At 36.3% G+C, this 27,936-nt stretch overlaps 1 protein-coding gene across 3 annotated transcripts in view; it reads left to right on the top strand.

Annotated features, from left to right (window-relative positions):
• Window positions 1–27,686, top strand: part of ELOVL7 (ELOVL fatty acid elongase 7) — a 75,801-nt gene extending 48,115 nt beyond the window's left edge. For 2 of the 3 annotated variants that reach the window (XM_077897924.1, XM_077897925.1), the window contains 7 exons: window positions 5,377–5,474; window positions 11,548–11,738; window positions 15,168–15,248; window positions 16,128–16,184; window positions 18,480–18,585; window positions 23,107–23,243; window positions 25,150–27,686. In XM_077897924.1, coding sequence (XP_077754050.1) covers window positions 5,411–5,474; window positions 11,548–11,738; window positions 15,168–15,248; window positions 16,128–16,184; window positions 18,480–18,585; window positions 23,107–23,243; window positions 25,150–25,359 — 846 coding nt within the window. In that variant the 5' untranslated portion in view covers window positions 5,377–5,410 and the 3' untranslated portion in view covers window positions 25,360–27,686. The remainder of the gene's footprint in view (window positions 1–5,376; window positions 5,475–11,547; window positions 11,739–15,167; window positions 15,249–16,127; window positions 16,185–18,479; window positions 18,586–23,106; window positions 23,244–25,149) is intronic. The other variant, XM_077897926.1, reaches the window with a different exon arrangement.
• Window positions 27,687–27,936: the final 250 nt, after the last annotated feature.

Raw genomic sequence — 27,936 nt, 5'->3', positions numbered from 1 at the left:
TAAGCAGCCTGTGGCTTTGAATAGTCTCCACCCATGGAAGTGCCTTCCATTGGCATCAGGTACATTTCTCACATTTGAACTTGACATCATTAATGTAGACCTAAGGTCTGGGCGGTTTCAGTCTCTTCTTTACCAAATGACCCAGTCACCATGTGATACTGTCAAAAACAAGGAGAATTCATGGGTTAATGGTAGGTAGTGTCACTCCAGCAACAAGGCCTGTGGGGGTGGACCCTTCCAGTTCCTCCCTTGTCTCTTCCCTTGATGGATGTGTGGTCATTTGTCTCCTGTTTTTGAGTTTTAAGTCTCTGCTTCACCTACATGAGAACCCTGATTTTTCGGCATCACTAATCCTGAAATTTTATGCTATCAAGCATTTAAAATTGGTTATTAAGGTCCCAGGGGTGCTATTAGCTAGAAGATATCTCTAAAACTTCACCACATGGAGTAAGTTTCTTCTCTTCTCTATATACGACTGTCTAGCAGTCAAGTGGCCATGTTAGATCACAGGATAGTTAGGGGTCAAGGAGATGCCTGACTCTAGACTAGGAGTAGCACTATATCTTTTCCAGGACCACCAAGGCCTCCCCAAATTCAGTTAACAATTTTCTAGACCAATCCCTATAAGGTAATGTTGGCATCCAGTCCAGTCCTGTCCCAGCTTAGAAAACTCTCAGCTGTGTGTTGTCACTTCCAACAGGGTTAAAGGATCAGGTTTTCTTTTCATCTCCCATCTCTACACAGATATGCACATTCCTTCTCTTCTGGCGGGCCTACAAGTGTTAAGGACTGTTGGATACCAGTATTTACAAGTAAAGGATCAGGGAGAGAGACCACACTCCAGGAATGTGGGCTAATGGATCCCTTTCCTACCTCACTGGTGCTCCATCTCTCACCTCCCTGGACAACATCTGCTCTTGCTGCTTCTTCCCATCTAGTACGAATTGCTCATCTGACTACCCTTCCCTTCTCCCTTTATCTCTGGCTTGTGTTTGGGATTAGAGAATGTTTGGGATTAGAGAAACCAGCTCTGTTTATTGCCCATGAGTATTTCTGACCTGCAGAAGACTGTGGTTTCTTGAGTTTCTGTGCTTTTGGGAGGTTAAGGAGAGGAAAATGTCCTGTGTGGAATGAGTGGGGGAAAAAAGAAGAGGAAGGAATTGCACAGAAAACAGAAGAATACTTTGAAATGTAACTTCAGCGTATACCATATATAATTAAAATCTCACTCTGGTTTGGAGTAATTTAAACAACATGATTTTGGCAGTTTAATTATGAGAATAGTGGCTTGGTGTCTTTTTTATCTGTGGTTAAGGTGCACAGATAAGTAGCTTTTAGCATGGTCTAAACACACCAGGGCACTTGGGTGGTATAGTTGGTTCAGTGTGTGAATCTTGGCTTCAGCTCAGGTCATGATCTCAGGGTGGTGAGATCAAGCCCCACATTGCGCTCCATGCTTGGTGTGGTGTCTACTTGAGATTCTCTCTCCCGTTCCCTCCGTCCCTCCTGTGCGCGCGCTCTCTCTCTCTCTCTCAAATAAATAACCTTTTTTTAAAAAAATTAAATAAGTAAAAATTTAAAAACCCACTTATACCAAAACAGTTGAAAAATATCAAGGGAAGAATCATGTATAATCAACATCCCTGTTCTTAAAATAAAAGTAGTAGAGTTTTCTCTAGATTTGTTGCATAAAATGCCATTCAACTCTACTAGATAGTAAGTTTGGCAAGATACTCTCCAATTAAATTGGCACAACTTATCTCTGCAAGTGATGATGTCTGACTTTGATTTAATGTTCATTCTTTATTGGATTTTGTGCTCTAAACATTATGAGTATATATTATCTCACATGGTCCCCAAAACAATTCTGAGTTACCTTATTTTATCTTGGTAGATTGTAGAAACGTCATTTTACAGATTAGGAAATTAAGCTTTCATTTTGCCTAGGGTCACACAGCTATTAAAAGGTGAGATTCAAAACAAGGCTTTTGTGACCCTAGAGCCCCTGCTTCTGACCCCATCTTCATTGTAGAAAGAATCCATGGGGAAGCAAGAGTCTAGGATGACTTGGGAAAGATCCAACATCACCACAGCCAGTCTTGAGTCTGAACTCATCTTAAGGACACAGGATGTACCAAAGCCATGCTGAGATACTTCCTGAACTTGGAGAGATCCTCTGGAGGATCCTTGGATGGACTATTGAGGAATTAAGATAAAAATCTCTCTTTTGGGCAGCCCAGGTTGCTCAGCGGTTTAGCACTGCCTTCGGCTCAGGGCATGATCCTGGAGACTTGGGATTGAGTCCCACATCAGGCTCCCTGCATAGAACCTGCTTCTCCCTCTGCCTCTCTCTCTCTCTCTCTCTCTCTCTGTGTCTCTCATGAATAAATAAATAAATAAAATCTTTAAAAAAAAATCTCTGTTTTGTCTGTGTATGTGCATTTGTGTATGGGTGTTTAAATAGGAATGTTCTAGCAAAGGTGCAGCTGATCCTACCTTTTTTTTTTAAGAAATATAAAATATTTCAATTCTTTGGGCACTGGAATGCCTCAGTCAGTTAAGCATTTGATCTCAAAGTCCTGGGATCAAGCCCCACATTAGACTCTTTGCTCATTAAGGAGTCGGCTTCTTCCTCTCCCTCTCCATCTGTGCTTTCCCTCTCCCTCTCCCTCCTCTCTCTCTTTCAAACAAATAAAAGCTTCCAAAAATATTTTAATTCTTTATTTTTGGAGAGGTAACGTATTTACATTAGTTAAAAACCAAACAGTATGAGGTCTGCCTTCTACCCCTTCAGCCCATTTTGTACCCCATTCGCTTACCTGTGGATATCTTTTCAGTTTGTTTTGTGCTGACATAAATAAATGCAAATTTATATCCTCATTCCTTCCCTCCTTTTTTATATAGAAAAGTCATTTTAAAATTCTGTAACTTCCTTTGATTTTTTTCATATAGATATTTATCTTGGATATCTTTCCATATCAGCACATGGAAAACTTCCTCATTCTTATTTAAAAGAGCATGATATTTCATGGTTTAGATGTATTATTTATTATCCAGTCCACATTTATTATACATTTGGCTTATTTCCAGTCTTTTGCTGTTACTGATGCAATAAATAACCTTGAATATATGTCATTCTGTATATGTGCATGTGTATCTATAGGATGAGTTTCTAGGAGTAGCATTGCTAGCTTAAAAAATATGCATTTATAGTTTCTACTGAAATTACCATTACTAAGGGTTATGATCATTTGCACTGTATGAATTTGCCACAGTCCTTTCAATACATTTTTGGATTTAGGCCAATCTGAATGATAAAATGTTTGGACTTTAGCCCATCCACTGCAATAAAAAATTGTAGATTTCTTACTATGATTAAAGGTAAGCAACTTTTCATACATTTAAAAGCCATTTTTATTTCCTTTCCTATGAAATTTGCCCATATTTTTCTTGACTTATAAGTGTTTTTCTTATCAATTTTTTGAACTCTTTGTATATTAAGGAGAGTGGCGTTTGTCTGTAGTATGAATTGAACATATTTTTTCCTGTTTGTCATTTTCTACTTTTTAATTTTTTCTTCTTGATTTTCCTGTGGTTACATTTGTTACTATTCTCTTATGTCTTTTTTTTTTTTTTTAAGATTTTACTTATTTATTCATGAGAGACACAGAGAGAGAGAGGCACAGACATAGGCAGAGGGAGAAACAGGCTCCATGCAGGAAGCCTGATGTGGTACTCGATCCCTGGACCTGGGATCATGCCCTGAGACAAAGGCAGACACTCAACCGCTGAGCCACCCAGGCGTCCCTCTCTTATGTCTTTTGTATTTTAAATCAAAGTTAGAAAGTCCTTTCCCCACTCAAGGCTAGAAAAGTATTCTTTATGTTGTCAAATAGTACTTCCATGGTTCCTTTTTATTTTTTTCTGTTTTTCTTATGTAAATCTTCGATCTACTTGGAGTCTATCTTCGTTTACAGTATAATGTTTGGATCCAATGTCCTTTTTCCAGATGGCTATCTAGTATCACATCATTTTTTGAGGAATTGCTGGTAATTCAGTGCCCACTAGTTTGAGATGCTACCTTTATCATATACGATATGTTTTAAAAATAAATATTTTATATTCTAAATATAAATATGTATTCTATTGTATAATACAATATTTTCTATCATATACTTGGAAAAACAACAAACTTATACTGAGGATACAAGTTTATATATGTATTATAAATATAAATGTAAAAGAATATATTCTATATGAGGTGTATATGTTATATATTTAGAATATATTCTATTATATATTATATATATATTTACACTTATAATGTAAATATATGTTTTAAAATGGCTTTCAAAATGCTAGAAGAAAGTTTAAATTTTCCTGTTGCAGGCCTAAAGAATTTCTTTAAAATTTACCATATTAACTATTTTTGAATGTGAAGTTCAGTGGCATTAAATACATTTACATTGTTGTGCAACCATCACCACCATCCATCTCCAGAGCTATTTCATCTTCCCACTCTATGACTTTGAATCAAATACACTGTTCATTTTATGGAAGACATATGTCGATTTCAGGGGTGTTAAAATGTGGGAAAACATACATCTGAGAATTTACAAAATATAGTTCTAAATTCCTATCTGTATTTGGTGTATTTCTGGATTTTCTGCTCTATTCTATTGGTTTGCTTCTTCATGTGTCAGTGTCACATTGTTTTAATTATGGAAGATTTAGATTATCTTTTAATGTATAATAGAGCTAGTTTCCTTTCCCTGTTGATTTTTGTCCCCCAACTGTTCTTATCTATCTGTCCAGATAAATGAGGCAACTTTTCCTTGGCTGTTGTAGATCTTCTTTCCTTCCCTCTTTCTACCAGTAGTCCACTTAGATTGTAAAGACTTGCATGTAGAAGACCTTGTTATGCCTGAAGATCAGCTGTAAGTCCTGGTTCAGAGTAGCTTCTCAGAATGTTTTGAATGTTTTGTGTATTTTCTTGACTTTCTTCTACTGGGTTTTTATTTCAGAATTCCCATGGGAGGTACAATCCTTTCCTGATCTGCATTGTTGCCATAAAAGGGAGATACACTTAATAAAGTTCTTAGAATTGTTTATTCCTTTTATATCTTGTACATAGAATGTTAGTTAGCCTTTTTCAGCAAAGTAAGCATTGTTCTTATAATGATGAAAAATCTTAAATGTTTGCCACAGTATCAGGGTTTACTGTGGTTTACTAATGCATTTACCCTCAGTGTAAGTTTGTTGTTTTGCCAAGTATTTCTATTAAATATTTAGCATTTATAATATTGTTTTATTAGAACTTGGCTTTATTTGCATTTATAGATCATAAACTCATTTCTTTTTTTTCTTGTACTGAAGAACGCAGTGTAAAAGCCAGTAAATCCTGTGGAAAATGGCCTTCAGTGAGCTTACATCAAGAACTGTACGTCTTTATGATAATTGGATCAAAGATGCTGGTGAGTAACCAAACTTCCTCCTTAAGGTGCATCTTTCCTTTTTACATCAGATTCCAATATTAAATAGGATTTTACTGAAACAGAATGAGAGACTGCAACTTACCATTCCCTCTAAGGCTTGCTTCTGCCCTCATGCTCTTAAGGGAAATAGCAGTTAATGCCAACAATGATGATTCTTGAAAAGGAGGGGCTGCCCCCTCAAGGGTGTATCAGAAAGGACTGAGAGTGTTTCATAGGGTCATCCATGAGTAATTCTGAAGTGTCTGTCTTTCTTGCTTTGCCCATTAAAAAAAAAAAATCAATGTTCTAGGAGAACATTTAATGCCAAATCAAGTTTAAATGTGTTAAATGAAAAACAGGTTATAATACACCACATACATTTCTATTGTGAGAGCTTTTGTCCCTCTGTGATAGGATTATGGGTAATTTGTATTTATTTATCTATGTCTGTTTTTTCTATACCACACAAATGTGTATTGCTTTTATAACTTATCAAAGAACATTTTTAAAAATGTAAAAAAGGTGAGGCTCCTGGGTAGCTCAGTCGGTTAAGTATCCATCTCTTGATTTTGGCCCAGGCCATGATCTCAGGGTTGTGAGATTGAGCCTGTCATCGGGCTCCATGCTGGGCATGGAGCCTGCTTAAGATTCTGTGTCTCCCTCTCCATCTACGTCTCCCCCACCCACTCCTGGGCACTTGCACATACGCTCTCTCTCTCTCAGTGTGTGTGTGTGTGTGTGTGTGTGTGTGTGTGTGTATAAATAAAAAAGTAATGTTTAAATAAACAAGGAATCAGAGCTGAGGCGGACCTCATCAAAGGTGGTATCATCAAAGCAAACTCTTTTTAGAATTAAAGACACTGAGGCTTAGAGATGTGACCTTGTTGAAGCTGTGGTTAGTTTTTGGCAGAAAAGACTAGAACCTGTTTTCTGATTTTGATTAGATTTCTGATATTTCACATTTGAATTATTTTACACATATTCACCAGCATCACCACTTCAGATGAGCTCTTCCCTATTAATCAGAAATTGCATGTTCACCAAATTCAGGAAGATAAGTGCCATCTCTTGGTATTTAACACAACTGGAATTATTTTCCAATTTATGCAGATTTCAGCAAAGATGGTTGCCATTTTTCTCAGGAGATTGCTAAAGACCCATTTTATTTCACTAAAAAAGGTCCCAACAGATTTGCCCTGGAAGAATGCCAAGGGTTGGTTTTTTTTGTTTGTTTGTTTTGGTTTGGTTTGGTTTTAAGTATCCCATAAATAGAGAAATTTCAATCTGGTAGGGAAATGGAGAATGACTGTTTCCATATTTCTTCCTTTTTTTCTTAGTTTTTCAACTTATGTAATGAATCTGAGAACATACAGATTTTTTTAGAGGTCACCTTTTTCTTTTTTTTAAAATTTTTATTTATTTATGATAGTCACAGAGAGAGAGAGAGAGAGAGAGAGAGGCAGAGACACAGGTAGAGGGAGAAGCAGGCTCCATGCACTGGGAGCCCGACGTGGGATTCGATCCAGGTCTCCAGGATCGCGCCCTGGGCCAAAGGCAGGCGCCAAACCGCTGCGCCACCCAGGGATCCCGAGGTCACCTTTTTCTTAAGGTTCACAGTAATTCTCATAAAGTCAGTACTATTTATTTGTCTTGTTTTAATGGCTTTCACTTTTGTTTTCATTTTAAAAGATATTGATATTTTAATTGCTTTTCAAAGTAGGAGTATGCCTTGCTACCTGAAATGTCATGATTTGAACTTGGGAGCCAAGTAGATTTGGGTGCATTTTTTGAAATGGACCTGTTTGGAAGCCCAAAGTCTCTTGCTACTCGCTATACCAAATACAGCACCTCAAGAAATTCAGATATCCTAACTCAAGAGCCAAATTGATTTAGATGATAATTAATATCTGTATAGAGCTGCAAGTATAAAATGTTTTTAAATGAACTACTTCTGAATTCCACTTCCACTTTTATTCATGTAATGACTCTCTGCTTTTTATTAGGAATTCTTACTTGAAAAGCTGAGCTACATTATGTCAGAAAAAGGAATGCTAAAGGGCTGGAGGTGGTTAGAGAGAGAAAGGGAGCCCCATGAAAAAGCATTCCAAGCAGTATAGGGAAAGGGAGAGGGAGAGGCAGGCAGTGCTATATCTCTGGTTACTCTAATTTGAAGTCATAAGGGAGGAGAGAGGGTATGGAGATGTATAATGGGAAGACCTAGATTTAAGTTCTACTTCCATGGTCTGGCTAGGTGATCTTGAACAAATTATTGTCTGTGGTAAATAGACATTTCTTTTTCAGCAAAACAGAGGTGAAAATGGTACCTGCAAGCTACCATACAATATGCATGAAAGTACTCTGCAACTTAGGAAATATCCCAACACAAATGGTGGTGGTTGTTATAGATGATGGAAAGAATGCTGTTATCTGAAAATACTTTTTTTTTTTTTTTTAAGGAGAGTGAAGACTGCTGATGCTTTCACATACTTTATTTATTTATTTTTTTATTTATTTATGATAGTTACACACACACAGAGAGAGAGAGAGAGGCAGAGACACAGGCAGAGAGAGAAGCAGGCTCCATGCACCGGGAGCCCAATGTGGGACTCGATCCCGGGTCTCCAGGATCGTGCCCTGGGCCAAAGGCAGGCGCTAAACTGCTGCGCCACCCAGGGATCCCTGAAAATACTTTTAATATAGCATGTGTTTTTAAAAATGCCTATTCATGTATATACATATATATGTATGAATGTATATATATATATAAAATCAGGACCTAGAGGGTTAAAAATGTTTTGTGTTAGATATGCAACTCTGTGAGAACACTATCAGGTATAACAGGAGAGGTGTTTTTTTTGCTTCTGTTTAGTGTGATATTGATCTCAGAGAGCCATTAGAAATCACTCCTGGCCATCTTAGTTCAGATTTATTTTGCTTACCCTGGGAAGGTCTGAACCCATGATCAAGGGCCAAGAATTTCAAGTGTATTCTTGGCTTTGGCCCTGTTTCTGAGTAGCATTCGGGAAACCTACTGTTATTCATTGATTTTCTGATTGCTAGAGAAGTAGTGGTCGTGCATAATTATTTCACATGGAAAATTCCACAGCTACAGATTTAAATACGGTTTAATTAACACATAAGCTATAAGAGGATTTATTATGATTCTTAGATATGAAATGTCAAATTTTGAAGTAATGCTCTAGGAGCATTTTGGACTGTAGAGAAAGGGAAACTTTTTAATGTTTTAAAAGCAACTTTCCTTGTGTTGAGTTAGTAATAATGGCTTTTCAAACCTAGTTATCATCTTTTTACAAGAAGATGGAGTATGAGTAAGGTTGGCTGCCATTCTGAAACTTTAATACTTCACAAAGTGGTGGAGGTACATGTTTGCTTTTCCTTCCAGCTTCTTCATCTGGTTGGTGCATTGAATTTTAAAGGGTGTACTTGAGCTAGTACATGCTACTTAAAAAGAGAACACTCTCTTACAAGTAGTTGATGGAAAAGCTCATTAAAATTCTATGTATGGGGCACTTCTCCTTTCCCTCTACTCTCTCTGGAACACTCTTAGAAAAGAATTATTAGGCTAGCAATAAGTCAGAACTTCAGTAATGACTGGGGTATGGACTCCAGACAATTGCCTTCTCATCCTCTTATTTCATCTTGGCCCTACTCATGACACTTAAACCCAACCCTGATGCCAAAGAGAAGGTATATGAAACGCTCTTCCCTCAGCCTATTGTGTCTGGGGAAAACAGAGATCACCTCATCCCTGAATCTTTTGTAATTTGTGGAATCACAGAGTGAGTCTCTATCACAGACTTCAAATTTAGTCTGATCAGAGACATCAAATGTCATTGAGCAGTACCCCCTAAACTTCCCTATCAAGTCACCATCCATGCCTTGACTTGTGGACATCTTGTCAGGGGGTGTCCCCTACCTCACATGGAAGTGGTCTCCCTATTCAGAAAGATATAACTGTTACTGAGCAAGAAGGCAGGGAACATGAACAGTTGTCAGAGTCATTAACAATAGCTGGAGTCATGAACATCAAAGATACTAATGACTTTGAATTTCATTTGCTCAGTTGGGAGAGCTGATTTAAGCAGAGGAATAATCCGAACAGCGCTGTACTTTTAGAAAGTGAATTTAGCAGTTGTTTAGAAGACAAGGTGTAGCAGATTGGATCAGGGGCATGGAAACCACGTGAAAGACAACTATCAAGCACCTAGTGAGGGATGCTGAGGTCCCCAGGATAGGTGAGGGAAGCACCGAACCCCTGGTTCTTAACTCTGACAGTTCATCAGGGTCACCTCAGCATCTTATGGATGCCTCGGACCCATGGCCCTGGATTCTGAGACAGTTGGAGCAGGGTCATTTTGTGATCATTTGACCTTTAAATACTACAGGGGTGATTCTGCTATGCTGACAGAATTTATATCTGCGGTAATAGTAGCAGTGCATAATCCTTGAGCCCTGAGCTTGTGCTGAGCTCTTTACATATAGTAACTCCTTAAATCTCCTGGGACATATATGCTGCTTTATGCCCGATTCACAGATGAGGAAAGTAAGTCCAGAGATGTGGATTTGGTGGCCCCAGATCCCATGAGTCAGTGGGAGAGCCAGGATCAGAACTCAGGCCAAGCTGACTCCAAAGCTTTGCTGAAATAGGATTTAAAACAAAAACAAAAACAAACTTGGTGTATTGTTTTATGAAAGTAACATAATATTAGCCAGTTTTTCTCAAAAGACACCATAATCTTTTCAAGTTTATAGAACTTGAAAGTCACACGTAAGATTTTAAAAGAAGGTGTATGCTTAAAATATTAAATTACAGGAAAAAATTATTTATTTTAAAGTTATTTTTTTCTGCTTCCTGAGCCAACCCAGCATGCTTTTCCTGGCTTGTGTGCTTTCTGCTGCTACCAGAGGAAGAACAGAAAGATGATGTCATCTGATATTTTCCCCCCGCTGAGTCACTAAAAGAATAAAATGAAATATATCTTTAATTCAGGAATTCCTTTACGGACACACAGAAAATCTAGTTTTCAGCCATGCCTATGATGTCTGTTAAGAACAGAAACACATCTCCAAAGGAAGTCACTGATGCTCTTAGCAGGAACAATTTTGGTAAAGTATCTTGCACAAGCTGGAAATTTAACAAAGGGTTACACTGATATTTATAAAAACACAGAGTTCTCAAAACTAAACTTTTCCCCCTCATATTAAGATCGTCACAGCATTAACTCAGAAAAAGTTTTGAAATCAGCCATCTAGGTACACTGCACTGAAATCTTTTAGTGCTTCTATGATTATTATTATTATTATTATTATTATTATTATTAGTTCCCTCTTTCCCTTCAACAAATTTTCCGGGACATGTGGGTGCCAAGTGCAGTTGAAATGGCCAGGAGGAGCGCTAGCCAGGGGCCAGAAACTCACCACGGAGGTCACAGTAAATAAAAGTTGTCACACAAATGGGGACCAAAGGACAGAATCAGAACTGCTTGAACTTTGTAGAATTTCTTCAGTCAGTGGGTAATCCAAAGTTTGAATATAGGAACATCATAAGCCATACGAATATGTCTAGTTTTTACCTCCAATGAAAGAAGGACTTTCAACCAGGACCAAAGAAGACCACTGGTGGGATGTTAACATGGTCACCGATGGATGGTGACGTTATGAATGATTTCATTTTTTTCTTTTCCTCTTTAAACAATTTAAAATGTGGGATCCCTGGGTGGCGCAGCGGTTTGGCACCTGCCTTTGGCCCAGGGCGCGATCCTGGAGACCCGGGATCGAATCCCACATCGGGCTCCCAGTGCATGGAGCCTGCTTCTCCCTCTGCCTGTGTCTCTGCCTCTCTCTCTCTCTGTGACTATCATAAATAAATAAATAAATAATTTAAAAAAAATTAAACAATTTAAAATGTGATTTCCCTTTATCCTTCTGCAAGATAGTAGATCATTGAATAGTCTGCTGTCAATATTAGAATCTAGGTGCTTGCTTAAAGAAATGGTGGTTGCTGTCAGTTATTTCTTGACTAAATGGATGTGCACTTATATTTTGTTTTTAGATCCAAGAGTTGAAGACTGGCTCCTCATGTCCTCACCTCTGCCACAAACCATCATCCTGGGACTCTATGTCTATTTTGTCACTTCTCTAGGACCAAAGCTCATGGAGAATCGAAAGCCCTATGAACTGAAGAAAGCAATGATAACGTACAATTTTTCCATAGTACTCTTTTCTGTGTATATGTGTTATGAGGCAAGTGTCTTCACTATTCCTAATGGAAGAATTTTGCTTGAATCTTCCTGTATTTCTGTCATTGTTTCTTGTTATGATTATAATGATAACTGAGATATAAGGAATTTTAGAAATTTATCTTAAATCTTTGCCAAAAAAATTGTTATGTATGGACCAGATATTGAGCTATTTAGAGGATCTCAGTATAGTCTACTTCACAAGTAGTGAGAAAAATTAACATTAAGTCCGGTAACTTGCAACAGTTAATCTTAACAGATGATTGAATGAATCCATAAGTGTTGGTTTTAAGGCAACTCATACTTGAAGTTATGTAACTCTCAAAGTAACATTCAAAATAACATGCCTGGTTATTGGAGAACTGATATCTGAATCCAGGTCTGTCTGACATTGGGAGCTCATCTTGACTCTGTAATGAGTTATCATCACCATGGTAGGAACTTCTGATGAGCTATAAGATGGTGGACTGTTTAGGTTTGGTTTAGCTGGCCCTTGTGGGGACAGAGAATTTAAATTCATACAAAGCAGTAGGTGAAGGAACCTGTCCCTTGTCAATAAGAGAGAGTGGGATCTTCCAGGACCAAGAGTAGACTCATGGATTCTCTCTCACCTACTGTACTATTAACAACCTTCACCAGCCTCACTTACCTGCTTTTCTGGGATTCTTTGCTTCTTTTCCAATACTGGCTGGCTTTCTCATCTTCCACTCCTTATTTACTTCTTTGCTGCATAGCTTGTGCTTCCACATAACTGAAAAACTCTTGAGGGCCCACCATGACCCCTGCAGCCCCTCTTGACCTCTCCATATGTATCCCTCCAACTTGATTCCCACTGCAAATCTACCTGATTGAGTCACCTTATATTTGTTGTAGCTTCATTTCTCATTGGCTTCCCTAAAGTCTGGACTTGCCTTGCTACCTTCTATTTCTTCTACGTATTTACCAAAATTAACTACAGGCTACCTTACTGTTATGGATCACAAGTAACTGAAAGGGAAGGGTTAGTAGAGGTGAGGAGCAGAAAAAATACATGCTCTTACCAAGTTATGAGGGCGGGGAAACAGCCTATAGGACAGTGAAGTGCAGACCTAGAAGCCAGGAGACAAGGAGCTATTAATACCAGTCATGCTACTAACCAACTGCCTGATTTTTGAGCAAGTTATTTAACCTCTCTGGGCCTTAGTTCTCCCATTTTATAGAGTCAAGGTGAAACCAAATTGTTTCTCACGTCCCTTTATACTCTATGTCTGATTATGTTATTCAGTGTGATGTCCCCAAATATGTTTCTCAGGAAAAGAATTTAATTATAGCCATTAAGTTTGGGTTCCTACTTTAGCAAATACAGTGTAAAAGAAGTTTTGAAAATATCTGAATTTGGCAGTTTCTATTTCCCATTAATCACTCATACTAGAGTTACTTATATGCCAAAGTTGGGATTTATTACCTGCCAAATACAAATTATTGCTCCTTCTTCTTGATAGCCTGAAACATAGAAATATATGTCAAAAGCTCCATAGACTATTAGAATGTTCTTAAATTTAGTATCAGGAAAGCACCAATTTTACTCTCTCTTTAAACAAAGACTCTTGGCAGCTGGTCAGCATATCATGTACAGGACACTGAACACATGGTTTATTGGGTAGAGCATAATTACATTAGGTATACAGAGGAAACACCTCCACTTGTGAATGTTAGGGAAAATATGAACAAGATGGGTTATAAATCTTGAAAACATGAGCAAGATGAAAGGGGAGTATATCACACAAAGGGAACCCACATGCCTGACTGTAGAGTGATGGTTTTTGAATGTGCTAGTTACTTGGCACCAGTCAGACATTGATAAAGAGAGACCAGTGAAGATCTCACAGGAGACCATGTCACAGAGCTTCTGTTGTTCAGCTCAGTCCTTTTTTGAGGTATGGTAAAGTGGAAAGCCAATCATCCCAGTTAAGTAAGTGGACTTTCAGTTTTACTTGCAGCAATCAGAAGAGAATCTGAATGGAAGAGAATATGATGGTCACTGACAGATCAGGATTTTGTAGAATTAGCTATTTTTATACACATCCCCTTGTTCCTTTGAGAAAAACTTGTTGATTTGTTTTTGTAAGTCATTTTTCTAACCCATAAAATATGTCTTTTCTGATCATCTTTGTAAAGATTTCACCATTTACCAAGTTGACAGTGGAATTAAATATCTTAGGAATCAAGGTAGGAGCTAATATCAGGAAAGGATGGTATGAGTTTGAATACCATGGTCTAAAGAGTTGTTCTTTCTCTTATGCATCTTTTTGGTTTTCAGCATTAAAATATTTTGATAAACCTCATAAATTTTTGCTTTTAAAAACTAATTTATGGTGAAGTTTTCATTTTAGCTTTAATAGTAATTAAAAATAGAAATTTAGAAGGTGCACTCATGGCAGAAAATGATGTAACCATTATACTGAGAAATAAGACATTCCAGGGAAGATGCTGGGACTTGTGAGAATAGGATGTTAGAGAAGAGCTGATTGTATTGTCAGAACACTCAGTTAAGCCAACCATTTAATTTATACACTCATTTAAAAGTAGAGCCCTTAGCTCTTCATTTTCAGATACTGTTTTTTTTCATTTTCTTAGTTTCTGTTTGAATCAGATACTCTTTTAAAAGAACTTCCCCCCATCCTACTAAAAGAATGTCAAAATAATCTTTGAATTAAGGTTCAGATAACAACAATAGACCCTTTCTTCTCACCACTAGTCTAAGGTCACTTTGTGGGTGTGCTGGAATTAAGACATGCCATTTTGCACTCTTCTTGTTAACATTTTCCTCTCTTACTCATCATGGGAATCCAAAATTAACTGATCTCTGAGTCTTGTGTTTGATCAATCTTGATTTTTAAGAGTCATGGACTACCACTTCACATTACACACACTAGCCAAGAACAGGAAAACCCAGTTGTGGCAGCCATCTAATGAGTACAGTGAGAAATTCTGGTTTGCCCATTTACTTATTGACTGATTGAGAAGATTAGACATCACCAGAAAAGACTGTTTTCAGACCTTGCTATCCCCTTCAGAGTATGTAAACGTATTTACAGGCATATATAGATATACATATGTGTACATATACTGGCATATACCAACCAGTGTTTGCTATATAGGCAAAACACCCAAATGTTTTATTCTCCACTGTATCAGAATAATCATTCCAAGACATGGACATTTGAGTCAGAAAAAAGTTGATGTAGGTAATATATGAGTATACAATTTTGAAAATGCTTGTTGCTTTGATTATCAAAGGAGTTCCCAGTCTGTAATTGTTCTAGCCTGCCTTTTCGTCTGCACTGCATGCGGAGTCAACTGTGATTGTGGTAAAGAGACACAATCCAAAGTCCTGTTGTTATAGCTGTTGAGCAGATGCTTCGTCCTTTAATGTACATATGCTCTCTTCCAGTTTGTGATGTCTGGCTGGGGCACAGGTTATTCATTTCGATGCGAAATTGTTGACTATTCACAGTCACCTTCAGCACTGAGGGTGAGTTTTCTTTGGAAAAACTCATAATTCAAATTAAATGTTAAAACATTTTAGACTCTTTTTTTTTAACACTTATGTGAACTCAGAAGAAGTAAATGACTCGATTATCAAATTATATGTACAGAAAAAAAAAAGCTAAAAATGATCAGAAAGAATCAAACATAAAGTCAGGTATGTGGTTTACTGCTAAATGAAAGTTGGTGCTCTTATTTTTTACCTTCCTGGATTTAAAAATAAATTAATATCTGGTTCCTCAAACAATTAAAGATAGAATTACCATAGGATCTGGCAATTCCATTTCTGGATACTTAACTAGAAGAACTGAACACAGAGACTCAAAGAAATATTTGTATACCCATAGTCACAGCAGCACTTTTTGCAGTAGCCAAGAAATAGAGGCAACCCAAATGTCCACGGACAGATGAACAGATAAAGAAAATGTGGTACATACATGCAATGGAATAATCCCCAGCCTTAGCAGGGAAAAAAATCTGACATGTGCTGTAACACTGATGGACCTGGAGGACATTTCACTGAGTGGAATTATCCAGGCACAAAAGGACAAATACCGTATGATTCTATTATGTGAAATACCTGGAGTAGTTAGAATCAGAGTCGGAAAGTAAAATGGTAGTTGTCAAGGGATGGTGGGGAAGGGAGGTAAAGAGTGATTATTTAGTAGGTACAGAGTCTCACTTTTGCAAGATGAGAAGAGATTTACAGATGAATGGTGGTGATGGTTGCACAAAAATGAGAATGCCACCAAACTGAACACTTACAAATGGTAAATTCAGTATGTATATTTTGCCAAAATTAAAAAATAAAAATTTCCTCCACATAAAAAATAAAATAAATTCGTATCTATGTGTGTTTCTGCAGATGGCACGCACCTGCTGGCTTTATTACTTCTCCAAATTTATTGAGCTGTTAGATACTGTGAGTATGTGGTTACCACATTTGGTAAATGTTTGATCTTTTAGTGGAAGCAATAAACTGCTGGAGTTAATCTGTCTGATAATTCTTGTTATCTTTCCACTTCCGGCAGAACTCCAATTATTTTTTACCTTTTATTATCAGTAATTTTAGAAAATCGGATAAGCATTTTTTTTCAATCTTTTGCAAACTCCAAAAGCTCTTGTTATGTATCTACTACCTGATTAAGATAAGTATGTAACTGTCACATATTCTGCAAAACTGTGCATCTTTATGGAGATGGATAACTAGTGTTTGGGGAAGCAGGTTCATGAAGCAAAGAACAGAGAACATTTTACCTTGCGTTCTTTTGATATAAACCAAAGCACTATGTCATCCATATTCCTTTAAGAGGATAAATGCTTCAAAATTCATAAACTTACATTAGGATGTTAGCCCTGGGATATCAGTAATTTTGATAACAACAAAACTATCTCCATCTGCCTTTCTGAAGTTTATGCTTACTAGATCTTCTCTCTTCCAACTTAAGATCCTGTTGAGGATCAACTCTGAATTTTGGTGACTGGGCTCTGGGAGAAGCAAGTGCCATGGATTAGGGTCCATGATGAAAGGAGAAAACCTACTTCTGTTTTCAGAGTTGCTTAGGAAAGCTGGACATTTATTTCATTGTTGGGGCATGTGGATCTCAGTTATTCTGGAACCAGTTCTGAGTCTAAGACAACTGTGTTCTCTCCTCAGAATACATATTATAAATACCTATTACAGATTGTGTATTTTTTGTAGCAAATCTCAACATGCTTCACCTTCTCAGCTGAATGATCACATACTGTTAGAATTGGAAGGGACTTTAGTGAGCATAGAATACAGTGGTTCTTAAACTTGGGCATGCCTTAGAATCACCTAGAGGGCTTGTTAACACACAGATAACATGCACCCCACCCCTACAGTTTCTGGTTCAGTATATTGGGCTCAAGAAGTTGCATCTCTTTTAAGTTCTCAGGTGATGTTGTTGCTCTTGGTCCAGGGTCCACACTGGGAGACCCTGGTTGTAGTTCAGTGGTTCTAAGCCATCATGGTTCAGGAGAATTAACTGCATTAGAAAAAGCAACCACCACCACCACACACACAAAAAAACCCTGGCCCTCACCTCACCTCACCTCAGATTTGGTGCCAGATGGTCTACAGTCAGAGACTAGGCATAGCAATTTTTATAAAGTTTCTTGGACATTGTAATATGCAGCCAGGGTTGAGAACCACTGATCTGGTCCAGAGCCCTCAATCTGAAAATAAATTGAAGCCAGAAAGGTAAGTAACTCACCCAGAGGAATGCCGCTACTGCCTGGGACCAGGACCCCAGATAGTTGATGTGGGGCTTTTCCTTTGCATCCTGCATCATGCTGCCTTCTTCCATATGCATAAGCAAATGCATTTTGGCTTCATTGTTCTGCTTTGCCTGTGCTCATTTCCAGGTTCCATAAGGAAACTGTTGCTACCTCTATGTCCTTCCCTAAACCGCATTTCTCAAATACTGCTATGGATACTTCTATTTGTGCTGTTCTGCTTAGTTCTATATTTAGAAGTCTGACTCATCACTGGTATTCTGAATTTTGAATATTTCTTGAACACTTAATTCTGCTTTTGAATTTTTTTAAAACCCACTCCCCTGTAAAAGCCTTCCAGTTCTCCTCCTTGTTTGTTTGTAGGGTTTCTGCAAACCATGAGTACATTCAGTCTGGATAGTGCCTTTGTTGCCTTTCTCATTTTTCCCAGGCTGCTTTTTCCCCCCATCCTATTTCCCCAAATCCCCTTGAGTTCTTCCCTTTTCATCTTTCTTTAATAATTATATGCTAACTTTTGCTCTGTTGCAAGTCCTCCTTTCCCTTATCTAAATTGGTAGGCTATCTTAGAGAGCAATATAAAGTAATTTCTGTCCTAAGAATTGAGACTCTCTGCTTTCCCATATACTTTAAAATCCACGTGGATGTTTTCCTACCAGTAACATTTCTTTCAATGATATTTGGCTAAGTTCTTCACTTTCCATTTTTGATTTTCAAATCTGCATACATTTTCTTTAACATTTTTTTATTGATTCTCCCATGACTAGTCATCATATCTAAGTTTCTTAATACTAATTAGCTTTTAAGCTGCCCCTTGGAGAATCAGCTGCTTCTATGAGCATTCTCTAAGGCAGCCCTTTGAATGTAAATTATGATGTTTGTACTTTGCCAGTATTTTTGTAACAGTAGATAAATCATTGCATGATTTTCTATGAACTTGATTTTTTTAAAATTATTTCAGATCTTTTTTGTTCTGCGTAAGAAAAATAGCCAAGTGACTTTCCTGCATGTCTTCCATCATACCATCATGCCATGGACCTGGTGGTTTGGAGTCAAATTTGCCGCAGGTAGCCAAGGGAGAGTTGGGATCATGTGTTATAAACAATTACATTTCTGTATGTTGTGAACACAAATTCTTCTGTCCTTATATATGATTTAGAAGAAACTCAAAACATCAAAGAATTACTTTGGTTAAACTTCTGACTTTCATTATTACCTGAAAGATAAATGTGAGACTCTCAACCTAGATCCCTCCCGCACCCCCCATTCTTTAGATACTCATGACTTTTGGGTACGGTCTCCTACTTTTATCCTTTCATTGTTTTGTTTGGATTTTACTCTTTTCCCATATAGTTCTATTAAATATCCTTAAATAAATAAACAGCAAACAAATAAAATGGTAGAAGCCTTAGTTTTATAGAAATATAGTTAGGTATCAGTTCCTTCCAGGTTTCTAGAAAGTTAGAATGTTTTTCTCAAGTTCCAGCCTTCGTTCCTTTCAAAACTCCAGTAAATGATACACATCTCATTCCCTACCAACTCTTTAAAGATGTGTCAAGTTGTGGTGGAAGGATATTGTTTTGATATTATTTTGAAGTCAAAACTGGTTTAAATCAAAAGCTTGGCATCAGACTCTTTTGTTCCTTTGGCATTGGTTTTATGCCTCTGAACATCTAGAATCGGAAAAAACAGTTTAAATAATTTTGCCCTATCATAAAGTGTTAAATAAATGATATCCCCCAAGTACGTATACTTATTAGCAAAAGTTGGTCCGAAGATTTAAGAAATAAATATATCTTAATAAATAAAAAATAAATCTTTCCTAAATTTAAGAAGTCTTTGAGTAAATCTGCAGCCCATGTTAGACAAAGCTTTAAAATTTCTGTGAGTAGCTCATTTCTTTTGGGCATTCTGACTTTACAGGACTAAAATAAGAAACCACAATTGAAGAATTCTTATATGAGTTTTAGAGTCTCTAGGCATGGGGGAAAATCTTCATGTCCCAGAGAATGAGAGGGCATGAATAAGCCATTGGCATGAAAGAGATACCAGAACCTTAGCAGAGCCAGAAGGACGGTTCCTAACGTGGCTTTTGGGCATCAGATTTTCCAGTATGTGAGGTGTTTCCTTTCCCCAAATTGGCATTTATATGTCATGAATTTTTAAAAAGTAAATGTTGCTGGTTTTTCTTATAATGTATGTTGATGTAAAAATGTAGCTCATGTTATGATAAGATAGTCTCATTTGTGTCCTTTTACAAATCAAGGATAGCTATATTATTTAATTTCCATTATTTTACTTATCTTTGTATGTATTTGTTTTCTCTCACATGCACATAAGTTCTTTGTAGAGTGATATTCATTGGCCAAAAATTGAAAAATACCTAACTACCCATTAATAAAATGATTATGAATTCTTATGTATATATATATATATATATATATATATATAACTGTGAAATGTAAATGATATTGACATCTAGTTCATCTTCTCCTTTAAGCAGTTTGACTCCAAAATTATCAGAAATAGGTGTCTCTTCTATTTTTAAAGTATGCTAGAAAAAGTTCTTTCACACCCTTATAATTTATTTATTCAGATTCTTCTCTGAGACCAGAATATTACAACACTGAAAAATAAGTATAAATAGGAAAAAGATTGGGGAGCAGTACCCCCAAAATACAGTTATTTGGAGGTGCTGACACAAAAAAGAGCTTTCCCTCTCCATCTTTATCTTCCTCTGTATTTTCTGATTTTTCTGTATTGAATAGCTATTAGTTCTATAATGGGAAAAATGAACTTTATTTGAAGAATAGAGTTGAGTACTTTTCTAGTGTCTATTCTTGAGCCATTGATAGTATGGCTTCCATTTCCAAATAGGCATTGCTTTCAATAATGAAAATTTAGACATGAAATTCCTTGGTTTTTCAAAGTTACCCTGTTTGTAGACATCAAACACTTTGTAATGAGTTCTTTGTCCACACCTTAATCCCCCTTCTGCTTTCAAAATGTAAATACTTTCTTCTCTCTTATATGTTCCTCAAGTCGGCATTTCTGTTCAGTCTTGCATGTGGAATCTAGTAAATACTTGTACACCTAATATCTACTTAGTGACAAGTACAGCAACAAGAGCTGAGATATTTCCAGAAATGTGGTCTGGCATTGACTTTCATTCCTAAAATGAAACTCCAGTTTAAACTGTTCTTTCAAAAATTTGAGCACAGCTGATCTCTATCTAGTATTTAATTTCCTGTTTGCCTGTTGTACAATTCTCTGGCATAATAAGAATTCCAACTTTTCTTTGGAATATGATGCAAATGTTTCTCTGGCAGGTTTTTATATTCGTTATGTACATACTCCCTTCCAGAGATATGTAGAATTGTGATTACTACCCAGGTGATTCCTTTTTCTAAACCAAAGGAATAAAATGAGATGGCACTAATTGTAATTCATTCAGAGATGTTATCTTTGCAAAAGTATTGTTGTAAAGGAGAAAGCAAGATTAGAAAATACTTTATTAGGAAAGCCTTCCAAAGGAGATGTGAAAAACATTATGAATTAAAACGTGACTGTTCTATGAACAAACTTATTAACATATCTGAGAAAATAATAACTAGACAAAATCAGCAAGTTAATTTTATTTGGAAGCTGATTTTGATTAGTAATCCTTAACTAAACCCTGTTAGGTACACTAGTGCTTTGTTAAATTCCTGCCCATTGGATCCTTCTCATTTTAGCACATTTAAATAGTGAAAGATTCTGGATGGAAAATAGTCTTCGACCAAAAAAAATGGGGCAGGCATCTTAGAAAGTTTCTGATGTAGTTTGTTTCCTGTGTGTTTATATAATCACAAGACACAAATGGACGTGAGAGGTATTTGGCTTATGCTAAGCAACTTGACTCCTAAACTATCAGAAATAGACAACTACTATATTTTTAAATCACCCTAGAAAAGGTGTTTTCACACCACTATAATTTATTAACTCAAGTTTCTTTGGGGAAAAAAGACTAACCCAAATGTAAATAATAAAAGGTGGGAGGTTGTTAATAAGCTTCATTAATTCAGTTTCTTCTGACTTGAAGTTTATGAAAATTAAAGAATTAGCTGCAATTTTATTTATTTAGGAGAAGAAAGTTTATGAAGCACAGGACAGCATAAATGAGGCACTGGGGGAATATTTAAATAACTCAAAAATAATTTTTTAAAACAGGTTACTTTAAAGGAGTACTTTACCAGTGGTAACATCTAGAAGTATCCAGAATTTCTGCAATTATGAATGATTATTGAAATGTAATCTGTTTCTACTATGCAACAATTTTTATTTTGTTTTAAATTTCCTGTAATATGTAGTGTTTATGAATTTGGTCCTTTTTCTAATGTAATTGTTCCACATTTGTGAGATTTCATTTTATTTCTGGAATTAAAGAAGACTGAAATAAAAAAAAGTAGAATATTTTGGAGAAAAATTTAAATCCCAGATCAGCATCACTAAGCTGAATCAGGCTATATATAAAGAATGCAGCTTCTTCCAGATTGTGCCTCTTAGGAAAGATGCTAAGGAGGAGTTTTTTGGTCTCTTGCCCTACTATCAACTAGTCACCTTGTTACGCCTTACACTGTACTACACAAGTCCAGCTAAAAAGACAATTGAGTTGATCTTTGCTTCTGTTCTCCAGGGTTATTTGTTTCTGTTCTAAATTGAATGTGATCAGTGGGAGATGTAGTGGTTAGAAGAAGAAAACCAAAATAGGAAGTCATAATTGATAGTAATCAAATGGAAGTGTAAACAAAGGTGGCTTAACAATTAATAAATGTTTATTTTGGGAAAACAATAATTGTTTTTAAATAATTAAGGCAAACTCAGCATAGCCTACTAATAAAAGCCAGTGGTTTTATTGCCAAAGTTTTGTAGCACAAGAGAATGGATTGTGATGCATTACAGTGTAATACTGTAATACTATACAGCAGTAAGAAAGGAAGCTACTAATATGCATAGCAACATGGATAAAGATTATCCTGTATAATCCTACTTATATAAAGGTTAATAACAGGAAAACTAGTACTTGATGATAGAAGTCAGCATAAAGATTACATTGGGAGGAGCATATTCTTGGAAGGGAGACGTAGAAACTGTACATGATGTTGGAAATGTTCTATGTGGATGGTTATGGGTGCGTATACCTATGTGCAAAATCATCACTTAAGATTAATGTATTTGTATACTTTATATATGCCAACCCTTACTAAAAAAATGAATTTGATTATTATTATTACGCATATACCATTTTTAAAAAGTAACTCAACTTAGTTTGTTAAAGTGAACCTAAATCAAAAGACCATCTTAAGGTTAAGATATAACAATAAATAAAGGCATTCTAACTTATTTTTGAAGATTTACATCTCATTTTACTGAATGAACGTGTTATCCAGTTCCCTCTCATTTAGTAACTATTTAACAACATTGATGTTGTATATGTTTTTCTCTTTACTAAAATTAAAGAAATAATTATTCTGAAATCTCAGTTCAGACAAAAATGAATCATATATTAAGGAGCATTGCCCCCACTTTACAATAATTTTATTTTCCAGGTGGTTTGGGAACATTCCATGCCTTTCTAAATACAGCTGTACATGTAGTCATGTATTCCTACTATGGGCTGTCTGCACTGGGACCAGCCTTCCAGAAGTATCTGTGGTGGAAAAAGTATTTGACATCATTACAACTTGTGAGTAATTAGTTTTCTTTAAAACCAGATATAAAACTAAACTGGAGTCATTTCTCTTCCCTATGAATCAGGATACTAACAAAAGCACAAAAGTCATAAAAAAATAGGAATATAGAATGTATAGCCCCTATATTGCACCCCATCATTATCCTTTCCATCTTATTTAAACTTTTGTCCAGCACTGTGTTGAAAACAAAGTGTATTTGGTAGCCAAGAGTTCAGACAGTTAAACCAGAATGTATATCTTTATGCCATCTTTATACCATTTTATGCTTTTATATAAAATAAATATAATTATGATCAAGATAATCTCAAGGTTATTTGAATCACAACAGGCATAATATTAAATTAGAAGTTAGACATTCCATATTCTTGGTCTAAATGATTTTGAGGAAGAGAATATAACTATGAGGGCATTATAAGTCTCCCCCATCCCTGCCTGTGAGTCTGTTTTTCTTCTAAATGGTAAACATACTTGCTGATTAAAGAGGTAGAGTCACAGTATATCATATATATTGACAAAATTGACAATGCTCTAAATAACCAAGTGCACGGAAATAGTGAAATAAATTATAAATTATTTTAATTCCTACTTTGCAAGAAAATTATTCATAATTGCTTTCTTTTTAAGTATTTTTTTCTGATTATAAAGTAACATATGACTATTGCTGAGAAATTAGAACATCTAATTAAGCAAAGAGAAAGAAAAAATAAACATAATTCCACATATATGTGTATACCAGTTGCTTGATTTGCATTATACTGCATAGACAATTTTGTATTGGGCTTTTTTTTTTCACTTAACCTACTCTTGAATGTTATAAAACCTTTTTAATTATGTGGCAAAATACTCAAATAGAACAAATAATAGATATTTATTATTATCTTGAATATGTTGGTTATACACAAACACACTTGAGTAGAATATTGATAGTGTCACCGAGCCAAGGGTCCCAAAGGTATCATCTTTGTGTCTGCAAAATGAGAGAAATAAGTGTAGCAACTGCATATGCATGTCATCGAAGTTTCTTAAGATAATGAAAGGAAGCTTGAGGATGATCATAAAGAAACTGTGGAAAGCTTAACTATGGTTATAACTGGATAGATGATAGGTAATTGTTATTTATTTTTCTTTATGGCGTTTTACTTTTCTAACATTCCCACAGAGCACATGTTGCCTTTTAATCAGGAGAAAAAAGATATGCAAAAAACCTGGGCATTAGCCTGGGAAATCTTCCCATTAAGCTGTGTAGAATGTCCTGGAACAAAGAGCTCCCGGGCCTCATGAGGACAGTCATCAATGCTGTTTCACTCCTTACAGATTCTCTGCTGTCATTAGCAGGATATATTTTTACCCTGATATAGCTGTGGATGACAAGTGGCAGGTACAAGGACCCAGGGATGCTTTGGTTCCTACAGAATTGCTGGGGCTCTAATTAGAATGTTTGTATTTCCCCCAAATTGAAATACCTCATCTAACAGCAAGACAGAATATTTGAAATCAAAACTCTTAGAGAAAATTAGGCCATAATATAGGAGTCCCATGTGCATTTTGTCAAGTCCAGGACTCAAGACGGAGACTTGCCAAGAAAACCTGCTCTGATGATTCTTTGGGTACAAAAGGGCTGCCGCACTGCACAGCTCTAGGGCCATGTATGTGGGGCCCACTGGAGTTGTGTAGTTGGGCAGAACTGAATAGTGGTTCCCCATTTCCATCTTGATTTTGACTCTGTCCCACCCACTCTAACACCCATGGAGGCTAGATATAAAGATAAAATTCCATACCCAACAGTAGCCTGGATATGGTTGGAGAGTGTTTAAACATAAGCAGCCAAAGAATGCATTAAATAATTGCTCCTTTGTGACTTCATATCTGAATAATATTTTTCATTCTTTCATCTGTTAGGTCCAGTTCATTATTGTCACCATCCATATAGGCCAGTTCTTTTTCATGGAAGATTGCAAGTACCAGTTTCCAGTCTTTCTGTACATCATTATGAGTTATGGGTGCATCTTTCTGCTGCTCTTTCTCCATTTTTGGTACCGTGCTTACACCAAAGGCCAGAGGCTGCCCAAAACTGTGAAAAACGGAATCTGCAAAAACAAAGATCATTGAAATGCAAGCACAACGTGAATCTATAAATGAGACTGGTATCTTACTTTCCTTGACAATCAAGAGCTATTTCCATGTGAAGTGCATTTTGTATATTTTTCAAAACCAAGAGCTTGTATTTCTATGATAAGTTATTGGGGTTTCTGATATTTGAGAGCCAAAGCTCCCAGATAACAGAGTCTAATTAGAGCCTAAAGCAGGCAGTTTTTCAGCTGCTTTTAAACTTAATCTAAAGGTTTTATTTAATACATTTGTTACAATGAAAGGAGGATATGAAACAGTATAGTACTTTTCAAAGAAGTCCGGTATAGATGAAAAATATCATTAGATATTTTGAACACAGACAGAGATCCATGCTCTACTATAGATTCCTTCTACCAACTCTGAAATTCTAACTGTGGGTTCTGGCTTTGTTGCTTGTTGATTATATTCAGAAGACACTCTGTTTACTCTAGAGTTGTTCTAAAGAGCTAACACTGGTGAAAATTAAGTGAATTTTTGATAAGTTGTCATTTAACGTCACTAACAGTAATTTTTAATGGATCTCTTGTGTAGCTACCAATAGTTCTGCTGGTAAGACTTCCCTACAGCACTTTTGTTGTATATACTGTTTGGAAGTAACAGTTCTTTCGGTTACTACATCAATGCATATGACACTAAGGTTAGGTTAATATTTTGAAAACAAGATGATTTGTTCTGTGGCTTAATGAACACTGTGCTGTTACTATTTTATAGTTAACTTTGTATACTTCCGGAAGGAAGTGAAATTTGTCAATGGAAAAAGTAGGCTGTAGCTCAGTGGGAAAAATCTGTGGTCTGTTGTATGTTACAATGTCACTTTCTCATATTGTCTTGGCTTAAAGGATTATCTGGTTAAATATGTTTTGGTGAGGTATATAAATGTTCATATCATTAGCACACTACAAGCACTTTTAAATCATAAATGATTTCGGACCGCCCATTATACACAGTTTCCAGAGGTGGGTTAGAGTCATTTGTGAAGCAACTGGAAGCAAATGGTGGCACAGAAATTCTCTAGGGACTACTTGGTTATGTAAGGGTGTCTAAATAGAGGAGAAAGAGAGAGGCCGTTTAATAGTTGTTATAGATACAGTGCATGGAAAGCCATTGCCCAGAATTATGCATTAATAACCTGGATTTATATAAACTATATAATGAAGACCTGAAACTCATTTTTGCTTAGTTTTGTTTCTTTACAATTACTGCTTTCTAAAATTCTCTTGTTCTCACGTTTTCTTGTTGGCAAACCAAAAATACTGGTCAATAGAGTTTTGCCCCAGAAGCAATGATATTTGGACATTTCTGAATTTTTCCCTGTTGCTTTCATTCTTGTTATATTTGTACTCAATTTTGAAGAACTACTTATGCTTATATGACTTTAAACAATTAGTCCTTATGGGCCACAGTTATGTAACACACAGTGATAGCATTGTACATCAAAGCTCAAGTTGTTCATCCTTGTAAACTCCTGTAGTTAGGCATATCACCCCAAACATTTAATCTATACCATGGCCTCTTCTCTCACACTTACCAGATTTATAAGGCTATTTGCCTGTAAGTGACCTTTACTTATTTCACTTGCTTACAATATGAGAAGGTGAGAGTTGATAAAGGGGGAAATATCTTATTTTTCTTAAGTAAAAAATTAACAGAAAGCAGAGTTAAAAGAACAGCAGCTATAATTTATTTCTCTGAGGGTCTCAGGGTTCCTTAACTCTTTTCCCATTTTAGCTCTTCACAGCCAGCCAACCTATGCTAAAATGAGACGGTGTCCTAGGTACTTTACCCAATGCACACAACTCCCAAAGACCCAAGCAGGGTAAAGACCAAAAGAAAGCCCAAAGAAAAGATGGGCAAGGAGAGTTTGGTTTTCATAATAGTTTCTGCCCTGCATTGTACAACCTGTTGTAACCTTCCTGTTGTCTTTAAGATGTCTGATTTGCTTGTGAACTAACAGCAACATGTGATGGAACCATGTTCTAAATGATGTGACTAGAAGTGGAGAGCTGGAACATTACATGAAAAGAAATCACAGCTAGCACAAGTATCCTCCATATAAACATCATTAGATCAAAATGAATATCACTGGATGTAGGTTGTACATGGACATTGTCTTATTAAAGGGCTCTGTGGGTCACACAGAGTTTCTGTTAAGGTTTCATCCACTTTTCAGGACTTTATTGCCTTTAGATTTGCTTATGTAACAAAGAGACCAGTTAAAAAACCTGGTTTACAACATGAAGTTCTATGAATCCTTGAAAACCTATGTCTGTACTGTAAATAAATACAAATACAAAATTTTAAATGTCTATGGGATGCTGCTGGTCAATCTTAACTGAGTTGAATTCTTAATTGGGTGGAATATATCGTTCCCTAAATTATAAAATTATGAGTTAATGTTTCCTCAGTTATCTCTTATTTCTGTTAAATTTTTAAAGACTATGGGAAACTCCATGGATATTGTCAAAGTTTGTGTTTGTGTGTGTGTGTGTGCGTGTGTGTCTATTATAATATATTTGTGGTAGTGTGGTGTGTGTCTCTTTTATTTTGGAATCTAAC

Source organism: Canis aureus, chromosome 5 (genome assembly GCF_053574225.1).
Source record: "Canis aureus isolate CA01 chromosome 5, VMU_Caureus_v.1.0, whole genome shotgun sequence".
NCBI lineage: Eukaryota > Metazoa > Chordata > Mammalia > Carnivora > Canidae > Canis > Canis aureus.
Note: the sequence above shows the minus strand (reverse complement) of the source record. Positions and strands in the feature narration are given on the sequence as shown.